Consider the following 24860-nt stretch of genomic DNA (forward strand, 5'->3'; position numbering starts at 1 on the left):
TGCGGATGTTGGATTTTCGTAGGGCAAACTTTAATAAACTCAGAGACATGATGAGTGTCATACCATGGACGAGAATGCTGGAAGGGAAGGGAGCATGTGAAGGGTGGGAGCTACTCAAACAAGAGCTATTGCATGCTCAATCAATGACTATCCCAGAAAGACGAAAACACTGCAGGAGATCTAAGAAGCCTATTTGGATGAACAGAGAACTTCAAGAGGAACTAAGAAAGAAAAGGAAAATGTTCAGGAAATGGAGGGAAGGACAGAGCTCTAAAGAAGAGTACCTACAGGTTACTAGGCACTGTAGATCAATCATCAGAAAGGCCAAAGCTGAGAGTGAGCTAAGATTGGCCAGGGAAGCCCATTGTAACAAGAAAAGATTTTTCAGTTAGGTGAGGAGCAAACATAAAGTAAAGGAGGCAATAGGCCCACTGTTGGGTGCGGATGGACAAACTCTAACGAAAGATGCAGAGAAAGCAGAAAGGCTAAGTGCCTATTTTACATCTGTTTTTTCCCACAGGTCAAAGTGTTTAGGCACATCTAGAGATGGCCGTAGCCAAAGGATAGTGTCTGGGTGGCAGGTTAACATGGATAGAAAGGTTGTCGAGAGGCATTTAGCTGCACTGGATGAGTTCAAATCCCCTGGTCTGGATGAAATGCACCCGAGAGTGCTCAAAGAACTTTCCGGAGAACTTGCACAACCCTTGTCCATCATCTTCAGGACCTCTTTGAGGATTGGAGATGTCCCGGAGGACTGGAAGAAAGCAAACGTTATTCCAATCTTCAAAAAAGGGAGGAAGGATGACCCAGGAAACTACAGACCAGTGAGTCTGACCTCTGTTGTGGGGAAGATAATGGAGCAGATATTAAAGGGAGCGATCTGCAAACATCTGGAGAGCAATTTGGTGATCCAAGGAAGTCAGCATGGATTTGTCTCCAACAGGTCCTGCCAGACCAACCTAGTTTCCTTTTTTGACCAAGTAACAGGCTTGCTGGATCGAGGAAATTCGGTTGATGTCATTTACTTGGATTTTAGTAAAGCTTTTGACAAGGTTCCCCATGATGTTCTGATGGATAAGTTGAAGGACTGCAATCTGGATTTTCAGATAGTTAGGTAGATAGGGAATTGGTTAGAGAACCGCACTCATTGTTGTCAATGGTGTTTCATCAGACTGGAGAGAGGTGAGTAGTGGGGTACCTCAGGGCTCGGTGCTCGGCCTGGTACTTTTTAACATATTTATTAATGATCTAGATGAGGGGGTGGAGGGACTACTCATCAGGTTTGCAGATGACACCAAATTGGGAGGACTGGCAAATACTCCGGAAGATAGAGACAGAGTTCAACGAGATCTGAACACAATGGAAAAATGGGCAAATGAGAACAAGATGCAATTTAATAAAGATAAGTGTAAAGTTCTGCATCTGGGTCAGAAAAATGAAAAGCATGCCTACTGGATGGGGGATACGCTTCTAGGTAGCACTGTGTGTGAACGAGACCTTGGGGTACTTGTGGATTGTAAACTAAACATGAGCAGGCAGTGTGACGCAGCGGTAAAAAAGGCAAATGCCATTTTGGGCTGTATCAACAGAGGCACCACATCAAAATCACAAGATGTCATAGTCCCATTGTATACGGCACTGGTCAGAGCACAACTGGAGTACTGTGTGCAGTTCTGGAGGCCTCACTTCAAGAAGGACGTAGATAAAATTGAAAGGGTACAGAGGAGAGCGACGAAGATGATCTGGGGCCAAGGGACCAAGCCCTATGAAGATAGGTTGAGGGACTTGGGAATGTTCAGCCTGGAGAAAAGGAGGTTGAGAGGGGACATGATAGCCCTCTTTAAGTATTTGAAAGGTTGTCACTTGGAGGAGGGCAGGATGCTGTTTCTGCTGGCTGCAGAGGAGAGGACACGCAGTAATGGGTTTAAACTTCAAGTACAACGATATAGGCTAGATATCAGGAAAAAGTTTTTCACAGTCAGAGTAGTTCAGCAGTGGAATAGGCTGCCTAAGGAGGTGGTGAGCTCCCCCTCACTGGCAGTCTTCAAGCAAAGGTTGGATACACACTTTTCTTGGATGCTTTAGGATGCTTAGGGCTGATCCTGCGTTGAGCAGGGGGTAGGACTAGATGGCCTGTATGGCCCCTTCCAACTCTATGATTCTATGATTCTATGATTCTATGATTCTATGATTCTATGATTCTATGATTCTATGATTGGCAGATATTTTTCTAGGGCTTATGGGGGTCTTGGCAGCCCTGTGATGGAACATTTTCAAATTCTGGGCTTAATCTGGGAGTTGAAGGAACCCCTCCTGTTGCCTGTAACCCAAAGGGGGCACTTAGCCCATTAATGAATGACTGAGAAAAGGAGATTTGTGGCAAAAAAAATTATTTCACTCTGCTAGAAAAAATATTTCTTTAGTCATGTCTGGGAAAATGGTGTGCTGGGGAGAGGAAATAACTTCCTTTATATAGTACAATAATAATCCCAATCCCATTTAGTCCACTCCTCCCTCACATACATTTTTTTAAAAATTAAAGAGGTGAGAAATCTGGCTAAGGATCTGTCAGCTTTGGGGGTTCCTGAGTTGTAAGATATGCCAGCTCTGTTGAGACAGTAGCTGCTAAACAGATGAGATTTTACATAGTGTTTGGCAGCATCCAGTTTAAGAGAATTAGCATAGCTCTTTATGCAGATCAGCCCTTCAAACTCCTTAGAGCAACCATTAGCATATTTAACAGGGAGCCTCTGGAGGGTCAGCTACTCCTGCACTGTTCTCAGACTTATTTTAAAGAACTTGCTTAGTGCTGCAGGTTTTCTGCCCTGTTCCTCTGAGACACAGTAGATTGGCAGTTAAGTAATCATAAATATATCTCCCACAATCTCTTCTTTGCTTAGCTGCTCTTCTTTCTGATCCCTCCTTTGCTACCCTGGCTGTAAAACTGCAGTGGAAGTAGAGCATCCGAAGAATGCTGAAGAAGTGTGTGATTAGGGTGGTAAGGAAGTGGTGGGACTGTAAGTGGGAGAAGATAAACAATCCTTGTGTGGTTCTTTTTGGCCTGTAACAGAGATTCATACAAATCTGATTGTTGGTTCCTGCTTCAGTCATGTGCCTGGGAACAGGGCTGTTGGTTAGTTGTTTGGCCTTGTGTCAGTCCATCTTGGAATGTTTTTTCAAGCATAAAAAACTTGGGTTTAAAAAAATTGAAAATAAATGTTTGGTCAGTTAAACATGCAGGGTTCTTAAGGATTGGAGAAGGCAGGTGGTCTGCCTGTCTGAAGAGTGGAGTAAGCAGCAGAGGCAATTTCTGTGCAAACAGTACTCCTCTTGCAGTAGCAAGAGTACAACTATTTGCTTGCACGCAACCTGTAACGGGTTTTATTTGCAGGTTCATCTGTTTGCGGCTCAATTTAAACACAGACAGAAGGCAGAGTAGTACTGTGCATAATTCAATCCATGTCACTTGGACCAGGGATCAACAGTGCTGCACTGACAAATGATTGTACAAGGGGGACGGGGAGGGTAGGAGAATTTACACAAGGCAGTGACAGTATTTCATAATTGTAATATTGAAGCTGATTACTGCTCTGTAATTCCTTTGCAGGGTCACGGGTGGGGAGCTGTTTGAGGATATTGTAGCCAGAGAATACTACAGTGAAGCAGATGCCAGGTAAGTAGAAACAGCTAACTGATAAGAAACAGTCAGACAGAGCTTGGTCTCTGATACTGGTAAAATAGGGTGTTGAGCCTGCCCTGCTGCAGCCACCACTAAAGAAATTACTGCATTGCTTCATTTCTCCATTGCATCTCCATGCTCCGTTAGTTACAACTACATTGTGATAGTTTCAGAGGGTGGCTGTGTTGGCCTGCAATAGACAAAGGGAGCTTTGACTCTTGAAAATTCATACCCTGTAATACGCCTGTAAGGTGCTACTGGACTGGCATCTATATTATGAAATATATTTCTACTGGTGTATTGCTGTAAATTCTTGTTTAGGGATCTGATTCAATTAGATTGAAAAAGACATCCACTATTCTAATCCTGATCATAAAGCGTGAATTTGCTATTATTTGAGGATGTTTTGGTTTGCAGTGATCTCTATTTCATTGCATTCTAAAATTTCAAAGCAAATTAAATTTGCTGGCTTTTAGTTTAGGCTTGATCACAGTTTTGGATTTGTGCAGAATGGTGAATAGGTGTCTGTGTGGAGTTTTGTTCCTCTAGTTTACACAGCTGGTTTAGGGCATATCTGTTGGTGCATCTGGCAAAACAAACTACTGCTATTCAAAAAATTAAAGATGTCCAGCCTAAACTTTGAAATTAGTTCAGCTGGATTTAGAATCATAGCCTTTGTGTTAGAGGCTAAATTATCAACCTGATTTCCCTTTAAATAGCTTTTATTGAGTTTCCTGTATATCAAGAACATTATAGCCAATTACTTTGTTTACATTTTTGAAGGATGCTAATAGAGTAATTTCATTTGCAGACAGCTGTTTTGTCTGTTCTAGCACCTGGGCCCTCATTTTCTGTTTTCCACATGCCTGCAACATGGTGTGTGTGTTTTATCAAGCTGCCATGGGGGAAATCTACCAACATGGGAACAGTGGATTTTGCTTTTACTATTCCATCCACTACACTCATTTCCGTGTGAAACTAATCAAGTTGTTTTTGCTCATTACCTTCAGCAATCCTGCAAGCTCATAAAGAAATTGGCAGTGTTCCGTTCCTGGTTTTCACCAGAGGAGTCTGAATGACTCTAATGACCCTTCTAGAATAGTCTCAGTGGCAATCAGATTTGTTCTTTTGTTTTCTGTCTTGCAGCAAACCACAAAGGGTAGGGCTCTGAGCCATGCCTCAGACATGGAAGCAACAAAAGGCAGATGTGGGGGGGGGGGAGAATATATTATGGGAGCTGTGGGGGGAAATATAAATTTTAAAAAATTGGATTCCTAAAACATTTGGCCTCTGCTGAACACCCTACCCTACCCTACCCTACCCTACCCTACCCTACCCTACCCTACCCATGGTCCTGACAGTGTCCTTTCTCCCTAGTCACTGCATCCAGCAGATCCTGGAAGCTGTTTTACATTGCCATCAGATGGGGGTAGTGCATCGGGACTTAAAGGTAAAATATTTAATATCTAGTTTTTTATGTATGAAGATTGGATACTTTTATTCTCCTTCATCTAACTGAAAAGTGTGGATAATTAATTATGGTATATCTTTCCCAGAGACAGAATAACTCTGTGGCTGAAGTACATGACCTTCTCAGAGCAAAGCTATTCATTCTGTCTAGTTTTGTGATCTTTTCAGTGCTTATAATGAAGCTCTTGGGATTGCAATTTAAAGGAGAAGACCACTGCTGGGGTAGAAGGGGCTATGTAACCTTTTGCCTTCATACCATTTTCCCACTAAAAGTTACCACCTAGTGGGCTAGTGGAACTTCTGGAAGCTTTCCCTAGTAAAGTGAAAAGGACCTGTGTGTTTGTATGTGTGTACTAGGGATGCCAGTCTCCAGGTGGGACCTGGGGATCCCCTGGAATTACAGCTCATCTCCAGGCTACAGAGATCAGTTCTTCTGGGGAAAATAGATGCTTCAGAGAATGGACTTGGTGGCATTGTATCCCACTGAAATCCCTGACCTCCTCAAGCTATACCTCAAAATCTTTAGGTGGCTCCCAGGCTTGATCTGGTAACCCTACCTTCCAAGCCTACCCTCCACTTGGGAACCTGGCAACCCTAGGCTGATTCTGCACTTACTTTGTTTATTCCGTTGTGGATCCTGCTGGACTGAATCTGCACGGAGCTTCTATTCCAATTCCAGGTCGATTCAGTCACTGCCGTCTCTACTGAATGTGATTTCCATTTTGATTTTGTCTGATTTAAATTTTCACTCTGCAACTAGAATGATTGATCCGGAGTGACCCTACCTTTCCCCCGCAATATCCTAGAGTGGATATAACTCTCAATATTTGAAAAATTGGCATGAGAAAGCATGCAGATCTCTGCTTGTCCCAAACTAGCTTGCTACTGAGCCTCCGACATTGTAGAAAAGCCCTGATTGGTCAAGTCTTCAGTTCAAAGGCTTCCTTGTTCCCAGGCTGCAAGCTTGTTTTAAAGGGGAAGCCCTAACTTCTCTCGGCAGACACTCCAGAAGCTCTAACTTCTCTCAGCAGAGATTTGCCTCTTGGCTTATTTCTCCCTCCTCTGCTGTCTCCAATCCTCTTCCCTTCAAGAGAAGAAAGAGGCTCCTGTTGCGCTTGACTTCCCCCTCCCCCCTTTCCTGGGCTTCCCTAACCATATGCAGAACACTTTTCTGTTTCGATGGGGATGGGGGGGGGGGGAGAAAGACCCAAGTTCAAATCAATCTGAATTCAGCAGGATCCACAACAGAATAAACAAAGTAAGTACAGAATCAGCCCTGAATTCAGCATCTCACCTGGCAAGCAAATATTCAGGTTGGCTCAAATTAATTAGGTAATATGAAATCCATTTGCTTAAGCCTTAATTGTAAGTTTGACTTTGTCATTGCCAAAACTCACACTTGCTTCAGTGCACATTAACAGGGCATGCCCATGTGTGTGTGAAGGGGTACAGATTCCTATAAAACAGATTGTGCACTTATATTCCCAGTTCTCAGGGCCGAAGCCTCTGTCAGTATCTTGGTCACTTACCCATGCCATTGCACTTTTTCCTCCTGTAGCCAGAGAACCTTCTACTTGCATCCAAACTGAAGGGGGCTGCTGTTAAATTGGCTGACTTTGGCCTTGCCATTGAAGTGGAAGGAGAGCAGCAGGCGTGGTTTGGTGAGTGGAAAAGCTGGGCTTTCAACTGTGTCCCCCACAGCATCTTTTTTTCTGTTCCTGCCATTGCTCTGAACACATTATGAATCTTAAAAACCCAAACAAAGAGTTATTGGCATGCCTGATGCATTAGTTGAACATCAGAGCATGGAAACAGAGTACACAGTAATTATTTTCATGCAGTGTAGGGATTTAAAGAAAGCCAAACCCTCTTTCATTCTATATTTAATTGTCCCTTAAAAACTTTTTGGTTACAGTCCAGAATATGTTGGAGTTGAAATGTTTAGGTTGACAGTTTTAGATCTTTCATCAGTGGTGCTTTGTCAAAGCTCTCCCATACCTGCGAGCTGAAGGCCGATGTTATATCAGTAGAGTTTATACTAAAACTTTGAGTTGGATGAATATTGAAATATTGGAAACTTGCTAGGATAAGTTTCACAGTCATAGGAGGAAACAACATTGAAAACGGCACAAATCTAGAGTCCATTCTGGTTGCTTCATTAATTCTTAAAATAGAGACTAGACACATTATGATGTTGGATTTAATATCTTATTAAGGAGCATTGTATAAATATTATATTCTATACTGATTTTGGTAGCCTGGGATAGGTTCTCTTTTTTCTTTTAGTCCTTAGTAAGTAGGCATGGACAGGCATGCATATATCCCAACCCCCACCCTTCAAACCTGGTGCTATTCCTATTTCAAAATGTGATGTTAGTATATGAAGAAAGAAAATACTTTGTTTATGTTGTGCATGATTTCGCAATCTTGCAAAGCTGCTGTTATGAGTCTTTTGAAAATAATAGAGCAAATGCAGAAATCCAGTGGTACAAAGGGTCATTGTACTTTTAAATCAGTACAAAATAACCACACTAGATAAAAAGAAGATAACCTGCAGTACATATTACATTATGTGAATTATGGCCAAGATAAATTTCATGAGTCTATGACCATACTTGTTCAAGAAGACACCTGTATTTTAGACATATATCCATATTAATGAGACCCACTTCTCATTAAGGCTCATGTTCACTATGGGAAAGTCTGGAAGTAACAGAGTCAGCTCTTTCCCCTATCTCTCATTCTTATGCTAAAATGAACAGCTGGTCTGGTTTTACACCTCCCTCAAGGGGATAACCCATATAAACAAGGGTGTTAAGACTTCTGTGGAAATTTAAAAGAAGCACTGAAATCTGGATATATCCATGCTTAAGTTTTTAAAGTAATGCCAGGCATGTTAAGTAGCACAAATATTCCACATGCCAGGCTCTAAACACCTCGTAAGCCAATAATTGAAAAGATGAATTAAAGGTGTGCATATGATGCCTCCGTAGATGAGATATAAAGCCACAGTATAAATACAGAGAAGCTGGATAATTGTTAGTGTGCTGTGGGTTTGAGGCAGTGACCCAAACAGTTATGCAGACAGAGATATAGAGTAGGCATGTGCACACACACACAAATTGTAATGTTTTGGAATTAGCCTGAAACGATTTGGGCTGAATCTAAAATGCACAAGTACCCCTTCACTTTCTCAGGGGATTTGCACATGCATGCTCCCCCTCACCTTCGCTCTCTGCAAACGTAGGGGGGAAGGAATTTAAAGGGAGTGGATGACATAGCTGTCACTATCAGTCATTAGATAGCCACTCGCTCCACTTAAATCCCTCCCCCTACCTGCAAAGGTGTGGGGGAACATTTAAAGGGAGTGGGCAGCTGCCTAACAACTGATAATGTCAAGTACACTTTCTGCTCCTTTTAAATCCTTCCCCAGTTTGGCTGAATGGTGGTAGTGCCACTGGATTGCAATTCAGCTACTTCTGATTTGGATTGTTTAAATGCAGGGGATGTGCAGTTCAGCTTTGATAGGTCAAAATGTTCCTGATTCAACATTGATTCAGGTCCTTTTCAGCTTATTCAAGTCAAATTGCCCTTCCCGAATCTAGAACAGAGAGGCATTTTATGTAAGCCAGGAATGGGACACTTTAGAAGTTCTTCATGGGATATGTGGGGAGGTGTGAGTGTCATCAGAAATGCACATTATGAGGCAGATTCTCACCTTACCAGCCTTAAACTGAACCCAAAGGGTTTTTTAAAATGTAGAACACTGACATGCTCACTATTAAGGAAATGATAATGGGATCAGCCTTGGAAGAGGGGAGCCACAGCCAGCAGTGGCAGAGCAGCAAGGCCTTGCTGAGCCTTGCTGAGTGCTCTGCTGTGTTGCTGCCAGAACCCCAAAGGAGCCCCTCAGTTGCCAGCGCTGGATGGAGAGCCTCTGCAAGAGGTAAGGAGGGGAAAGGGAAGGGGGAGTAGGGGCAAGGAATCTGTCTGGGTGTCAGCATGCATATGTGTGTGTGTGTGTGTGTGTGTGTGTCTGAGAGGGAGGAGAGGGACCAGGAAGGAGAGGCAAGGGGGCAGTGGGGGGGGGGGGAGGAGGAATATTTTCCTGCATGTATGTGTGTGTGTGAGAGAGAGCGAGAGATGGGGGGAAGGGAGGGAGCGGGAAGGACCCAGGAAAGAGAGGTAAGTGGGAGAGGCATTTGGGAATAGGTGGGGGAGGAGTCTGTGTGTCTGTGTGCGCATGTCTGAGAGAGAAGGAGTGGGGAGAGACCAGGATAGAGAGGTAAGGGGGAGGGTCAAGGGGAGAGTTGTGGGGAAGGTGTCTGTGTCTGCATTTATGTGTGCACATGTGTATGAGTGTCAGAGAGGGAGAGGAAGGGAGGGGCAAAGGTCCAGGAAGGAGAGCTAAGGGGGCGAGACAAGGGGGAAGTGGAGGAAGAAGTTTGTGTGTGTCTTTTTCTGGGAAAGAGATAGTCACATTTTCACTAGATTTTTTCTTGGATTTGAAGGTGAGGCAGGGATAGAGGGGAAGACCTTTTAGTAAGAGGTGCTTTTATGACTAGGTTTTTGTTAGCATGAATGTCAAAATAATAAGATCTTTTAGGTCTAAAGACAGTTTTATTGATTTCTGAGAGGTCCTGATTATTGATATGGGGCCAAACTGAAGGATCCTGTCAAATAGCATTAGTGTCCTAATGATCACAATGACATTAAAGAAAGTATATCTATAACTGTATCACTTCTCTACAGCCTTTGTGTTTTGTTGTTAGGTGCGAAGTCGTGTCCGACCCATCGCGACCCCATGGGCAATGATCCTCCAGGCCTTCCTGTCCTCTACCATTCCCCGGAGTCCATTTAAGTTTGCACCGACTGCTTCAGTGACTTCATCCAGCTACCTCATTCTCTGTTGCCCCCTTCTTCTTTTGCCCTCAATCACTCCCAGCATTAGGCTCTTCTCTGGGGAGTCTTTCCTTCTCATGAGGTGGCCAAAATTTCTGAGTTTCATCTTCAGTATCTGGTCTTCTAAAGAGCAGTCAGGGCTGATCTCCTCTAGGACTGACCGGTTTGTTCGCCTTGCAGTCCAAGGGACTCGCAAGAGTCTTCTCCAGCACCAGAGTTCAAAAGCCTCAATTCTTTGACACTCGGCCTTCCTTATGGTCCAACTTTCACAGCCATACATTGCAACTGGGAAGATCATAGCCTTGACTAGACGCACTTTTGTTGGCAGGGTGATGTCTCTGCTTTTTAGGATGCTGTCTAGATTTGCCATAGCTTTCCTCCCCAGGAGCAAGCGTCTTTTAATTTCTTTGCTGCAGTCCCCATCTGCAGTGATCTTAGAGCCCAGGAAAATAAAATCTGTCCTACCTTTATTCTCCATCTATCTGCCAGGAATTGAGAGGGCTGGATGTCATGATCTTCGTTTTCTTGATATTGAGTTTCAAGCTAACTTTTGCACTTTCCTCCTTCACCCGCATCAACAGGCTCTTTAGTTCCTCTTCGCTTTCTGCCATTAGAGTGGTATCATCTGCATATCTGACGTTGTTGATATTTCTCCCTGCAATCTTGATCCCTAGCTTTCTCCATGATTCAGTGTATGTTGGCAATTTGATCTCTAGTTCCTCCGCCTCTTCGAAATCCTGCCTGTACTTCTGGAAGTTCTCGGTCCACATATTGCTGGAGCCTAGCTTGTAAAATTTTGAGCATAACTTTGCTAGCATGAGAAATGAGTGCAATGGTGCGGTAGTTTGAACATTCTTTGGCATTGCCCTTCTTTGGGATTGGAATGTAAACTGACCTTTTCCAATCCTGTGGCCACTGCTGAGTTTTCCAAATTTGCTGGCATATTGAATGTAGCACTTTTACTGCATTGTCTTTTAAGATTTTGAATAGTTCAACTGGAACTATTGTGTTTTAGATGCTCCCAATCTCATTTCTGTGACCTCATGACTTGTGGAGAAGAGCTGGCACAAAGTTGGAGGGCATGGACAAAGGCCTGTAAATTGGAAACTTGATGATACAATCTAATCATATTTGAATTAATGGTACAGGTGAAGCAAATTATTATTACCTATTTAATTTTTAATTGCGCTTTCTCTAAGTAGCTCATGTTCTGTTTTAATCACAACCACCCTGTCAAGTAGGTGATGCTGCAAAAGAGACTGGGGCAAGATTAGAAATGCCAGCTCTGGGTTAGGAAATACCTAACCCAGTCTAGTGCTAGCCCTGCAAAAGGAAGTCCAGCCTAGGCATAAAAAGATAGGAATTTGATCCAGCCTCTTCTTCCCCCCTGGGGTGTAAGTGTTGATCTTTCCTGCAGAGGTAGTAGGGTTACCAACCTCCAGTTAGTGACAGGAGATCTCCTGAAAGTACAACTGATCCCCTGGTTATAGAGATCAGTTCCCCTGGAGAAAATAGCTACCTGGGAAGCTACGTATGGCATGGTGCCTTGCTGAGATTTTTCCCCTCCCCAAACCCCACCTTCCTCAGGCTCTGTCCTCTAAATCTCAAGGAATTTCCCAACCCAGACCTTGCAGCCCTATCAAATAACCAACTTTATTTTCCTTCCTTTCTTTCTGGGCTGCTGATCTGGAAAGAGGAGCAGACCAATCTTGTCCTCTTTGGTACTATGCTAAGGATACTTAGCTTCACAGTCCCAGCAATATTCTTCCCCAGGATGTATTCCTGTGGGAAAAGGGCTGCTGCGGACTAAATAGCAGCATTCCTGCAGGAAACTTCATCGCTTGACCCATTTCAGTCAGGCTTCCTGCCTGGATATGGGGAAGAGACAGCACTAGTCACCCTGATGGATGACCTCTGACACTAGGTAGACTGAGGCGGGTCAGCTTTGCTCATACTATTAGACCTGTCAGCAGCGTTTGACACAGTAGATCATGAGCTCCTAGCTCACTGCCTAGCCGACACCAGGATATGGGGAACAGCCCTTAAACAGCTGATTTCCTTCCTCCGGGGTCGCAGACAGAAAGTAGCGATAGGAGAGAGAGTATCTAACCAGCACCAGCTCACATGTGGAGTCCGTTTGGAGCAGTGGTCCCCAACCGCGGATCAGTTGGTACTGGATCGTGGCTCCTCCTCATCCTCCTCCCCCGCTGCTGCCTCAGGGGCTGCCCTGCCACTCTGCCACCGGCTCACCTTTGGTGCTCTCCAGCAGCTGCCATGCCTGGGGCTCCCCCTCAGCATGGCACTATGCAGCTGCTACTAGCAGCGCCTCCCAGCGGGCAGCAGGAAGTCAGGAGTGCCAGCGGGAAAGCAAGTGGAGCAGGGGTTCAGGCGGGTAGCGGCGATGTCCCTCGACAAAAGACTACCCCCCCTCCAGGCCTCAGTAAAATTGTCAAGCGTTGACCAGTCCCTGGTGATAAAAGGTTGGGGACCACTGCTTTGGAGGATGGGCTGGATTAGGGGTAGTCAACCTGTGGTCCTCCAGATGTTCATGAACTACAATTCCCATGAGCCCCTGCCAGTAGCTTCCCATGAGCCGCTGGCAGGAGCTTATGGGAATTGTAGTTCATGAACATCTGGAGGACCACAGGTTGACTACCCCTGGGCTGGATGTCATTGAATCCCAGTGAGGTCCTCCCCAGGCTCTAAACCCCTAATCTGCAATAGTTTCCCAACCGGGATCTGGCAATCCTACTTTCCTGTCCCCTTCTGGCAGCTCAGGGGGACTTAGCAACGCTGTTTGGAGCCCAGCTCTTAAACTTCTGCAGAGCCACTGCTCAAATTACCTGGAGTACTGTGTGCCGTTCTGGAGGCCTCACTTCAAGAAGGACGTAGATAAAATTGAAAGGGTACAGAGGAGAGTGACGAAGATGATCTGGGGCCAAGGGACCAAGCCCTATGAAGATAGGTTGAGGGACTTGGGAATGTTCAGCCTGGAGAAAAGGAGGTTGAGAGGGGACATGATAGCCCTCTTTAAGTATTTGAAAGGTTGTCACTTGGAGGAGGGCAGGATGCTGTTTCCGTTGGCTGCAGAGGAGAGGACTCACAGTAATGGGTTTAAACTTCAAGTACAACGATATAGGCTCGATATCAGGAAAAATTATTTCACAGTCAGAGTAGTTCAGCAGTGGAATAGGCTGCCTAAGGAGGTGGTGAGCTCCCCCTCACTGGCAGTCTTCAAGCAAAGGTTGAATACACACTTTTCTTGGATGCTTTAGGATGCTTAGGGCTGATCCTGCATTGAGCAGGGGGTTGGACTAGATGGCCTGTATGGCCCCTTCCAACTCTATGATTCTATGATTCTAAATGAGCTCTGAACAGTATCATATTTTGTATTAGCAAGAAAGCCCATTGCAACCAGGAATGAAATGGGCGTTAGGACCCAGGGAACACCAGGAGGTGCAGATCTCTCCCTTTGTGTCTCTCTCTCTCGCTGCATGTCTCTCGGTGTGCCTTGCAGCAGTAGGTGTAGCAGGTAATCAGGGCTGGTTTGTAGGAGGGAAGCAGGGCTGGTGTGTAGTTTGGGGCAACTCTCTGTCACTGTCTCTCTCTCCTTCTGTCGCAGCAGGGGCGGCTCTCTCTGTGTCTCTTTCTTTGTGGTAGCAGGAGCCATAGAAGGTAATTAGGGCTCATTCTTAGGAGGGAAGCAGGGCTGGTCAGCAGCTTGGGGCAGCTTTCTCTGTGTCTCTCTGTGCCTCCCTCGCAGCAGGAGTGATAGGAGGGAATGAGGGCTCGTGTTTGGTCTGGCAGGGCTCTGTGTGTCTCTGTCTCTCCTGGTGCTGAGAGGACTGTGGCTAGCATCCAGGGAGGGAGGGTGGGAGCTGTAGAGGCACGGACAATCAGGGTGCAGTCAGTGTTGCTGGCGGCACCCTCATTGGCCCTATTCCAACTTGGACACCCAGACATGTTCCACCCCCCAGGCTGTTTCACAAATATATGGAGGAACCATGGATAAGGATATGCAGAACAGTTATGTTATTGATGGCAATGTATATTGACTGCTATCTTTGGCGTATCATATTCCTGCAAAAGTTTGAAGAATTGGGAATAGTAAAATATACAAAACATTCTAGATCCAATTATTACAATTATTCCAATTATTGCAGCCTGAACAAGTAACTCATCTTCATTTAGGCAGTGTACGCCTCCCAAACTTAATAAGTTTGTGGTAGCCACTATGTCTAGTTAAACAATATAAAATGTTTCTTGAGCTTCATTTCCACTAGTGGTTGTGACTTTTCTTGAATATATTGAGTCACTTCATTAAAATCTTCTCAGAAAAGGCTACTTGGGTGCTAGCTGTGGTTCAATTAATGTGTGATCCTTTGCAGGTACAAATGCAGGTTAATTAGATCAACGTGACACATTGATGTATTTTTGAAATACAGTTACAGCTGTTAAGGGAACAATTTGTACTTTTTCAAGCTATAACTACAATTTGCTGATTCATATTAGAAAAGGAACACAGCTCAGTAGTTGAGCACAGTTGTTTACATGCAAAAGGTCACAGTTCAGTTCTGATCTTCAGCTAAATGGATTTAGGGTACATCAAATTTATTTGTTTTCTGTTTTTATCTCATTGTATCTTGCTCCTCTGCCAAGGACTCAGGGTAGCATACAGTATGTTACCAATGTTATTCATGCAAGAAGTTTGTGAACTCAGTCTGAGATAGATAAAGGAAGCCCAAGATCAGTACTGATAGGCAAAATACACACTGCAGGCAATGAATCAGCAAATTTTTCCCCCCTCTGTTGTTTTGCAACTCTAGTCACCCTTTTCCATAGAATCATAGAATCATAGAGTTGGAAGGGGCCATACAGGCCATCTACTCCAACCCCCTGCTCTACGCAGGATCAGCCCTAAGCATCCTAAAGCATCCAAGAAAAGTGTGCATCCAACCTTTGCTTGAAGACTGCCAGTGGGGGGGAGCTCACCACCTCCTTAGGCAGCCTATTCCACCGCTGAACTACTCTGACTGTGAAAGTTTTTTCCTGATATCGAGCCTCTATCGTTGTACTTGTAGTTTAAACCCATTACTGCGTGTCCTCTCCTCTGCAGCCAACGGAAACAGCATCCTGCCCTCCTCCAAGTGACAACCTTTCCAATACTTAAAGAGGGCTAACATGTCCCCTCCTAACCTCCTTTTCTCCAGGCTGAACATTCCCAAGTCCCTCAACCTATCTTCATAGGGCTTGGTCCCTTGGCCCCAGATCATCTTGGTCGCTCTCCTCTGTACCCTTTCAATTTTATCTACGTCCTTCTTGAAGTGAGGCCTCCAGAACTGCACACAGTACTCCAGGTGTGGTCTGACCAGTGCCGTATACAATGGGACTATGACATCTTGTGATTTTGATGTGATGCCTCTGTTGATACAGCCCAAAATGGCATTCGCCTTTTTTACCGCTACATCACACTGCCTGCTCATGTTCAGATACATCTCCAGGAGGAGGCTTGGCGCTTTAGTCCATACCACCTCACCCCCTTTCTAGATGGTTCTCTCAAAGCTGTTTTTCTATGTGTGGTGTTTGAAATAATGTTTGCCTCACATAGTTGCTTTTGTATGTGTGTGGGTGTTTTAATGCTATTGGAATTTATAATAATTTTAAAATAACCCATCCTTCATGGCTGAACCTGGGGATTTTCTGTTGTCAGAGCTTTCATAACATTTCTGCATTGCTAAGGGAACATGTTTCCTAACATACTGACAACTCTTGGTGCAATAAACACTGCTGCAGTGAATCTTCAGGTCATGCTCTCAGGCTTACTTCACAGGCTTACTCAGGTTCACTTTTATGCTTAAAGACTGCAGGGGGGAAAGAGTAAGTTCTGGGTTATGGCTACTTTATCAGTGTACTTAATGTAAAAAGAATACTCTCAGTGCTTGTCGAACTATACCATACTTACTGAAGGCTGTGGAAAGATTCTTGTACATTTAGGTGAAATGTGGGAGTGTGCAGAAGTCCAAAATTTGTTGTGTGTGTGAAGTAAGTAATTTCTGCTTTATGCTGACTCTACAATTCAATGCCCACTCAGACATCCTTCTCATAACATGACCAAGGTATGATAGCCTCAGTTTAGTCATTTTAGCTTCAGACTTGAATTGATCTAGAGTCACTTATTTGTCTTTTTGTCAGTCCATGGTATCTGTAAAACTCTCCTGCAACACCACATTTCAAAGGCATCAACTTTATTCAACTGCCAGCTATCTTCGTTGTAAAACTTTCACATGTATACATTTATCAAAATCTAATCAACCTTTCCCTATGATATGTTTTGCATACAGATTGAAGAGACAGGGAGATAAAAAGCATCTTTGTCTGACACATTTTTCGATTGGAGACCATTCTATATTCTGCTGTCCAGAGTATAGGCTGTGCAGTAAAACAATCAGGTGCTGTGTCACACCCATTTATTTTAAAACCAGCCATATATTTTTTTAGTCTATGAAACACCAGCAGATTTTCTTCTGAAATTCTCTTGTATGTGTTGGTAACTACCATAAATTTGCAGTATGATTTCTTGTGCCTGTTTCTTTTCTGAATCCAGATTGAACAACTGACATTTATCATTCCATATATGGTAATAGTCTTTGGTGCAAGATTTTGAGCAACACTTTACTTGCATAAGAAATTAATGTGATGGTGCAATACTTGCTGTAGTCTTTAACATCTCCTTTTTCAGAATTGGATTTCGAGCTTACCTTGATTCATACTTTTCACATTCCATCTTCCTATTATAGGTGTCAAACAGCTTTAGACTTTCCTTTTATATGCACTCACATTAACAGCTGCACATCCTTTTGGCTTTAATCCAGCTGTGTCATTAAGAATAGTGCTAGTCATAGTTGTCCTCAGCTCTTCCGCAATGCCATCCAACTTGGGAATTCCATCTTCCAGCATTATATATTTTTTAATTTTTGGATTGCCTCACCATACAGTTTTCAAGGTAAGAATTGGTCAGAAGTAGATTACTGTTGCCTTCTGTGCAGTACTAACCAGTGTTAGTTGAAGTGGCACTGTTGTTGTCTACTAAAGATCCTCATCAGTGCCACCTTCCATTATTGCTGCTATCCAGTAGCTACTCTTTGAAAATTCCTTAACCCCCATTATCACAGGAATTGTCAGTTGTCTTCGGCTGATGTGGCTACTGATCCCTGAAGGGACTGGATAAATCTTAGTCTGGTGTTTCAGTTATGGCCATTCCACCTTGAGTGACTCTTTCCAGGAGTTTAGATCCCTTTCAGTATTGATGTCAGCTTCACTGACACGCACAAAACCTCTCATCACGTTTAGGTGTGCATCCAATAGGGGGCCAAAATATGATAGTGAATGCAAACTGAATTTTGTTTCTTGAAAATCTCAGCTTTCTTCTTATCTCACACAAGTTTCTAGCCTTTATAGTTATCCAGGTTGTGAACAATATTTCAACTTTGAAAAGTTTTATTCGGTTCTTCCTATTGCTTCTAGAATTTTAAGAAATCTAATAATGGGGAACCCAGAAAAAATAAAATTTATTGAAAGGGCACATTTCCAGGGTGTTTGCTTATATTTCACTCAACTGCACAACCCTACAGAGGTGTTTTTTAAACCTGGCTTTCTTATGGGCAAGCATAATATAGAAATTGCAGTTGCGATAAAAGTAAAAGTATATTATATCGGTATTATAGTACATTATATCGGTATTATTGCGGTATTATAGTAAAAGTACATTATATCGAAGGAACAGTTCCCACTAAAGAGACTGGGGATGAATCTGCACAGAGCTTTTATTCCAATCCCAGGTCAATTCAGTCCCTGCTGTCTCCACTGAAAGCAATTTCCATTTTGATTTTGGCTGCTTTAAATTTTCCCTCTGCAACAAGCAGGATTGATCCAGAATGACCCTTCTCCTTTTCTCCGCAATATCCTAGAGTGGATAAAACCCTCAATAACCTTCAAAGGGGTGGCAGGTTAGCATGGATGAGCGATAGGATTGTGAGTGTCCTGCATAGTGCAGAGGGTTAGACTAGGCCTCATTTACAATTAGATGCCCAAATTTCTGGTAAGGATTGGTATGTATATTTTAGAAACATCTTTAGTAGTTCTTATTCCAATTCCTTGAATGATGGCCCTCAAGCACAAATCCCCAAATTTTACCAGCTTGGTCCCAAGTAACTGAATCGGAAATAAAAAAACTTATTCTATCATTAACAGGAGGAAAATCTCCAGGGGAGGACATGATTTTCCCAGACTTGTATAAATCCTTTTTGGACTGGTGAGCTCCAGTATTAGCCAAGATATTTACTCAAATAAATGATTCAGGCATTATTCCGCCCGATTGGAAAATGAGCATTGTGGTTCCTATTCACAAGATGGGGGACAAAACAGACCCAAAGAACTATCGCCCTATAAGCTTGCTGAATATAACTGCTAAACTCTATAGTAAACACCTGTTGCATAAATTAGAGGACTAGATGACCCAGGAGGTCCTTTCCAACTCTATGATTCTGTGATTCAGTATTTGAAAAATTGGTATGAGAAAGCATGCAGCTCTCTGCTTTTCCCCGAAATAACTAGCTGCTCAGCCTGCAATGCTGTAAAAAAGCCCTGATTGGCCAGCGCATCAGTTCAAAGGCTTCCTCGTTCCCAAGCTGCAAGGTTTCTCTTAAAGGGAAAGCTCTAACTTCTCTCAGCAGAGGCTCCAGAAGCCCTAACTTCTCTCGGCAGAGATTTGCCTCTTGGGTTTTTCCCCCTCCTCTGCTGTCTTCAATCTTCTCCCTCCCCCCTTCCCCCGTTCAAGAAAAGAAAGATGCTCCTGTTGCACTTGCCTTTCCTCCCCATTCTGAGCTTCCTTAATCACGTGCAGAACACTTTCTGTTTCAATGGGGGGGGTGGAATAGAGGAAGACCCGAGTTCAAATTGATCTGGATTCAACAGAACCCACAACAAAGTAAGTGCAGATTCAGCATTTCTGGAGACAACTGGGTTGCCCCAGAATAATTTCTGCTGTTATAGAAAACTAGGACTAAAACCCATTTTAAATCATTTTGCGCACCTCCCCATTGGCTGCTGGCCCTGGATGGCCCCTTCCGAGTTTTTATCCTGGACAGGGCCCGCCCTAACTCCTCCCCGACAGCCCTTACTGAATTATTTAGTCCGCGGCATCCCGCGCCGCGGGACGTTTTAAAGATGGAACAGTGGATGATTACATATATCAGGATCACAAATTGACCTGTATCACCATCATGGATATAAAAATGTTTTGTGTTTGGCTTATGCTCATCTGCATGTAGGTTCTGTGTGTTTTCCTTTGTTTTGTAAATGATCCACTATTAAGTGTGGCAATTGTAAAATCAAGGCAAATTGGGTTTGGCTTATACTAACATACACCTGGGTATGTCACTGAAGCTTGGAAGTTCAGACTCTAGCAAAAGTTTAACTTGTTGCATATTATCACTATTTATTTCAGGTTTTGCAGGCACTCCAGGTTACCTTTCCCCAGAAGTCCTCCGAAAAGACCCTTATGGCAAAGCTGTGGACTTGTGGGCATGTGGTAGGTGAAGGTGTTTGATAGGTCACTGTGTCTTAAATGTAGACTTGTGTAAAAGGAGAAAGAGATCACTATGATCCAACAAGTATGATTTTGATTATATTTCCACTCAAGATGCAGAAGATGTTTGAAAAGCCTCATTTGCTGTACTTGGTAGAGAAAACCAAAAGGGCCACCCCAATCATCAAGGAAAAAGCAGGCATAACTCTACTAGGTTTCTCCTTTGATGAAGCCAACGAAAAACACACAGGTGTACCTTTTCCACAGTGTTGGGTGGCTGTTCTGATGCGTGTTTTGGCTGCTGGTAGGCATAACTGATCAGTCTTTGCAAATATTTTCCAAGTGGTTTCCTGATTTTCTATGGTGGATTACTTTATACAACATATTACTAGCAAGATTTCCTTGTCAGAACATTAACTTGGTAGAAAGGGGCACATAACAATAAGTAAAAATGAGCAAAACTTTTGCATTCTGTTGAGATTACATTGGTGATAATTGTTTCCTGAATAATATACCTTGGATATCTTACCTGATTTTCAAGTTAGAACTGATGACCTAGTAAAACGTGGGGGAGTAGGTATATATGGGGGTCGCAATTACGATAAAGGGCTGAGCACCCATACAGAAAATCAAGGGAGGGTGTTCTGAACACTGGATAAAATAATTCTTGTTCTCTCCAGTTCATGATGTCTGGCCATAGGGGGCATGTAATTGGTTACAGACTGGCCCGGGATCAAATAATCTTTTGATTTCACCCCTTTATCACTAGTAATTTTGTTGCCATTAAGGATCAACACTGCTGTGGTGTATCTGTTGTATACAGTACAACAAAACAGTCTGCTTTAATCCCTGTGAACTAGTTTCTTCTCATGGGACAGCGGAGTCCCTGCTTAGTTAGTTCTTTGTTAATTAGAAGTGTAGACTGCATGGGCTTTGTTGTTCTGCAGCCAACTGCTCCCATCCCTGGTGTCTCCTTATTAATGAATGGATGCTGTTTTGAGCTCACTTGTTTCAGCTAGACCCATTATGCACAGGCCATAATGCCTGCGCTGGCGGCAGCAGCCTTTTGGTTAAAATTACCGCTAATGCTCGCTGCCACCGCCAGCGCAGGTGCCTCCCGGCCCAGGGCTACGGAAGGCCCGCATTAAGCGAACGCGGGATCTTCCATAGTTTCCTGGGTAAGCCAGGGCTGTAGCGGGCTGGGGCTGTCCCAATTCTACAGTGTCCCTGTAGGGACACCGTGCATCCCTGCGGGCTCCTCGGAGCCCCAGAGCTGGCAGGGGCAACCCCCTGCCCCCACCTGGCCTTACAGAGGGGGCCTGCCTCCCCCACTCCCCCGGGCCGTCTAAACCTCCCCCCCCCACCGCTCCAGCTTACCTTCTGGCCCTGGTGTTCAGCGTGCGCATGCTACGCCGGGGCAGCCCAACATGCCCCACCCCCATGCATACATGGGGAACAGCGGGGCATCTTGTCCTGCCGCAACGGCATGGCGGCAGCACACAGTAGCTGCTGCTGTGCATAAGAGGCCCTATATGAACCCAGGAGCAGGATCCTGAGTGTGTAACCTATTCCTAGCTCACAGCAACAATGCCCACAAGTGGGAGGAGGGCTAGCATTTGCCAACTCCAAATTGGGAAATTCCTGAAGATTTCAGGGTGGAACCTTGGGAAGGGAAAGGACCTCAATGGAATATAATAGAGCCCACCCTCCAAAGCAGCCATTTTTTTAAATGACCTTTGTAGTCTGGAAATCAGTTTTATTTCTTGGAGCTATCTTGGCCCCATCTAGAAGCTGAAAACCCTAGGAGGAGCTAGGGTTATGAACTTCAAGATAGGACCTGGAGTTATGCCAGAATTGCAAGTGACCTGCAGACTAGAGAGATCAGTTCCTTTGAATCAAATGGAATCTTTGGAGAGCACACTCCGGAGCTTCATATCCCCCTGAGCTCCCCTAAATCTTCATGGATTTCCCAAGGTGCTTGCAGCCCTAACCAAGGAGCTTCAAATGACCATTCACTCCCCAAGTATCAAAGTTTGAAAAAGAGACTGTTTTCAGACCAGTCATTCTGAGATGTTCATGCTCCTGAATATGCCAGTAAGTACCATATTCACACCTGGAAAATTTTCTGCCTATATGAAAAATCAGAGTTTCCCTCGGCCAGTATAATTTTATATGCACTGAAATCCACCTGAGGCTACAGATTGCTCATCCTTCCATATCTATAAAGACTAGAGTATTTTGCTGGCATATGTTGATGCCACCTGACTCTTCAGGTGAAGTCACAGAAAGCTCATAATTCAGTCTGAAAGTATTTGATACTTCAGCCAACAAGCTATAGCACACATTGTTAGTATAATGTGGGTTGTGTAATGAGGTATTCACTTATGTAAGTTGCTCTCAACAAATCACCTTCAGTTTTAGTCTCACTAACTGCTCCAAAAATCTAAGTAACTAGCCTTTCGCCTCTTGTACTTGCACAAGTATAGCAGGTGTTACAATGCTGTCTTCTTCCTGTATCACTCAGGAGTTATTCTGTATATTCTACTGGTTGGCTATCCACCTTTCTGGGATGAGGATCAACACAGACTATACCAGCAGATCAAAGCTGGAGCCTATGATGTAAGTAATAGTGTTTTTCTTTCTCTCATTCCTCATTGTTTTCTTCAATAGTTCTGATCTCTTGAGTCGCTTTGCTCACACAGAAATAGTTAAATTTTTATCTTCAGTAAAATTTATATAAATTGTTTTTCTATATTTCCCTTAATCACAAAGAAGCAAATCCTAATTTATTCCCCACAGATTACAGAGGTTGGAGCTCACTGTGATATTTAGGTGTGCCACAACTGTTACCTAACCTCATTGCTGCCTTTGTCTTTTTTAAAACCAGGGCAGAGTACTGGGGTCAGGAGAAGCAAGAATAACTGTGGGTAAAGATCACGAGGCAGGTTAACCATTATCTTTAGTGGGTCTTTGCCCTGGAGTGCCACCCTTCCAAGAGTGCCCCCCCTCCCTGCCCCACAGTAGGGTTAGTTAGGAACAGCGCAGTAGGGCTCAGCCTCATTCTGCTGGAAGAGCACTATGACTCCTTTCCCTCCAGCCATCTCTTTGGCTTTCATCAAGTGAAGTGTGTATGTTGACAGAAAGAGAGTGAGATACCATTCCAGAGCCATTCTGATCTCCCAGTCTTCTCCTGGGAAAGATGGAAGATCCTACTTAGTATCCATATAGTAGTTTGTTAGTGTTCACAGTACTTTATATCCATTGTCACAGAACTCCTTGCAGCAACACCATAGCACTGTTTTATCCATCAGTTGGTATTGGGAAAGTAGCTTTTCCTTAGTTCTGGACTTTTCTGGATGATTAAACATAAAGAGTTTCCTTTTGAGAAACATGATTGAAAGAATAAGATTCTCCTGTAGAGTGTCATGGGATTCTTTTCTAATGTGCACACTCTTCAGCTTGGTATAGTGGTTAAGAGCGGCAGTCTCTAATCTGGAGAACCTCTGCATGCAACCTGCTGGATGAAGTTGGGGCAGTCACAGTTCACTCAGCACTCTCTCAGCTTCACTTACTTCACAGGGTAGTTCAGAAGGGAGGCAAGCCTCTTTCTTTCTTTTCTTGAAGGGGGGGGGGGAGAGGAGCCAAGCAGGGAGCCTCTTTCTTTACTTGGAGCGGGGAGGGGAGAGAGGATCGAAAAAGGCAGAGGAGGGAGAAAAAAATCCAAGAAGAGAGAAATTAGGGGCTTCTCCTTTAAGGCAAGCTTGTCACATGACCAGCTTTGCCCAATCAGGGGTTCTATACCACGGAGCAAAGCCCAGATTCAAAACAACCTGCTTTCTCAATTCGATTTCTAAAATATTGAGCATTAAAAGCACTCTAAGATATCGCACAATAAAGGTAAGGTCACTCTGGATCAATCCTTCCTGTTGCAGAAGGAAAATTTAAATCGACCAAAATCAAAACGGAAATCATATTCTGTGTTGACGGCAGGGACTTAATCGACCTGGGATTGGAATAAAAGCTCCGTGTAGTTTACACCAAGGAGTCCAATAACTCTTCCCCCACCACAACCCTCTGCGTCCAATTCCGGAGTAAGGAGACCAGCCATTGCAGCGCTGTCCCCCGAATCTCAGTCATGGCAAGGCGGTGGGCCAACAACTCATTGCTGACTACATCAAATGTAGCCAACAGATCTAAAAGCATCTGTTAAGGCAACCAGTGCAGTCTCCACCCCATGGCCAGGATGGAAGCCAGACTGGTATGGATCAAGGGCTGAAGTTTCCTCCAAAAGTGCCAGGAGCTGGTCCGCTTTTGAGGAAGGGGAAGTTATCTGTCATTTTATTCGCAATAAAACTTTCTTTTTAAAATCATGATGTTTTAATTCGGTTTAGTAAACCTTCCTGAACCACAAGGAAAGGTAGGATATTAGTATTTTCATTAATATGTACCTCTTCCTCACCAAGATATAACATAAATACTATAACATAAATACTAATCTCTGTTCTGGATTTTCACATGGTCCAAACAGGTTCAAGGAGTGATTTTCTTTTTGTTGAATGTGTTCAATAACAATCTGGCAAGCCTGAAGCTAGAGGGCAAGTCAGCAGTGTACAGATTTGAGCAGAACATTTGCAGCACCTGGCCTCCACCCTGCGGTCTTTCTGTGCTGCATTTGCTGCCATTGAATGATGATGCAAAGCAACCTTCCCTCTGTTATCTGTTAAATAAATAAATGTTTTCATACTCACCCATGGGAAGTGCTTTTAAGTCGTAGCTGATTTATGGTGACCTGGTAGGGCAGCAGTCCCCAACCTTTCTGTGGTCGGGGACCGCCTCCAGGGGTGGGGGAGAGCTGATGGCCCGGGCACCGAGCACGCGCGGCAGCTGCTCGCAAACATGCACGCGCAGTTGCTGCGCATGCGTGTTTTTACCAGCAGGGGGGTGCAAATGCACATGCGCAGCAGCTCAACGAATGCACATTTGCGTCACCAGCATGCCAGCGGCTGCACCTGCCTCTTCCCCTCCCTCTCGCAGCGAGAAGCTAGCCGGGCCGCGAGCAAAGGGGCCACTTCACTCGCGGCCTGGCGAGCTTCTCGCTGCGGGGGTAAAGGCAGGCGCGGCTGCCGGCGGCCCGGTACCGTGGCCTTCGCGGCCCGGTACTGGGCTGTGGACCGGAGGTTGACGTCCCCCGCTGTAGGGTTTTCAAGGCAAGAGGTCACTTGT

The 24860-nt window shown here is 44.2% G+C and overlaps 1 protein-coding gene across 3 annotated transcripts in view; it reads left to right on the plus strand.

Moving 5' to 3' along the window:
• The window catches only part of CAMK2A (calcium/calmodulin dependent protein kinase II alpha), a 258280-nt gene that overhangs the window by 168142 nt on the left and 65278 nt on the right, over nucleotides 1–24860 (plus strand). For all 3 annotated transcript variants that reach the window (XM_077326579.1, XM_077326581.1, XM_077326580.1), the window contains exons 5-9: nucleotides 3608–3673; nucleotides 5057–5129; nucleotides 6708–6810; nucleotides 19557–19640; nucleotides 22162–22256. In XM_077326579.1, coding sequence (XP_077182694.1) covers nucleotides 3608–3673; nucleotides 5057–5129; nucleotides 6708–6810; nucleotides 19557–19640; nucleotides 22162–22256 — 421 coding nt within the window. The remainder of the gene's footprint in view (nucleotides 1–3607; nucleotides 3674–5056; nucleotides 5130–6707; nucleotides 6811–19556; nucleotides 19641–22161; nucleotides 22257–24860) is intronic.

Source organism: Paroedura picta, chromosome 3, assembly GCF_049243985.1.
Source record: "Paroedura picta isolate Pp20150507F chromosome 3, Ppicta_v3.0, whole genome shotgun sequence".
Taxonomy (NCBI): domain Eukaryota; kingdom Metazoa; phylum Chordata; class Lepidosauria; order Squamata; family Gekkonidae; genus Paroedura; species Paroedura picta.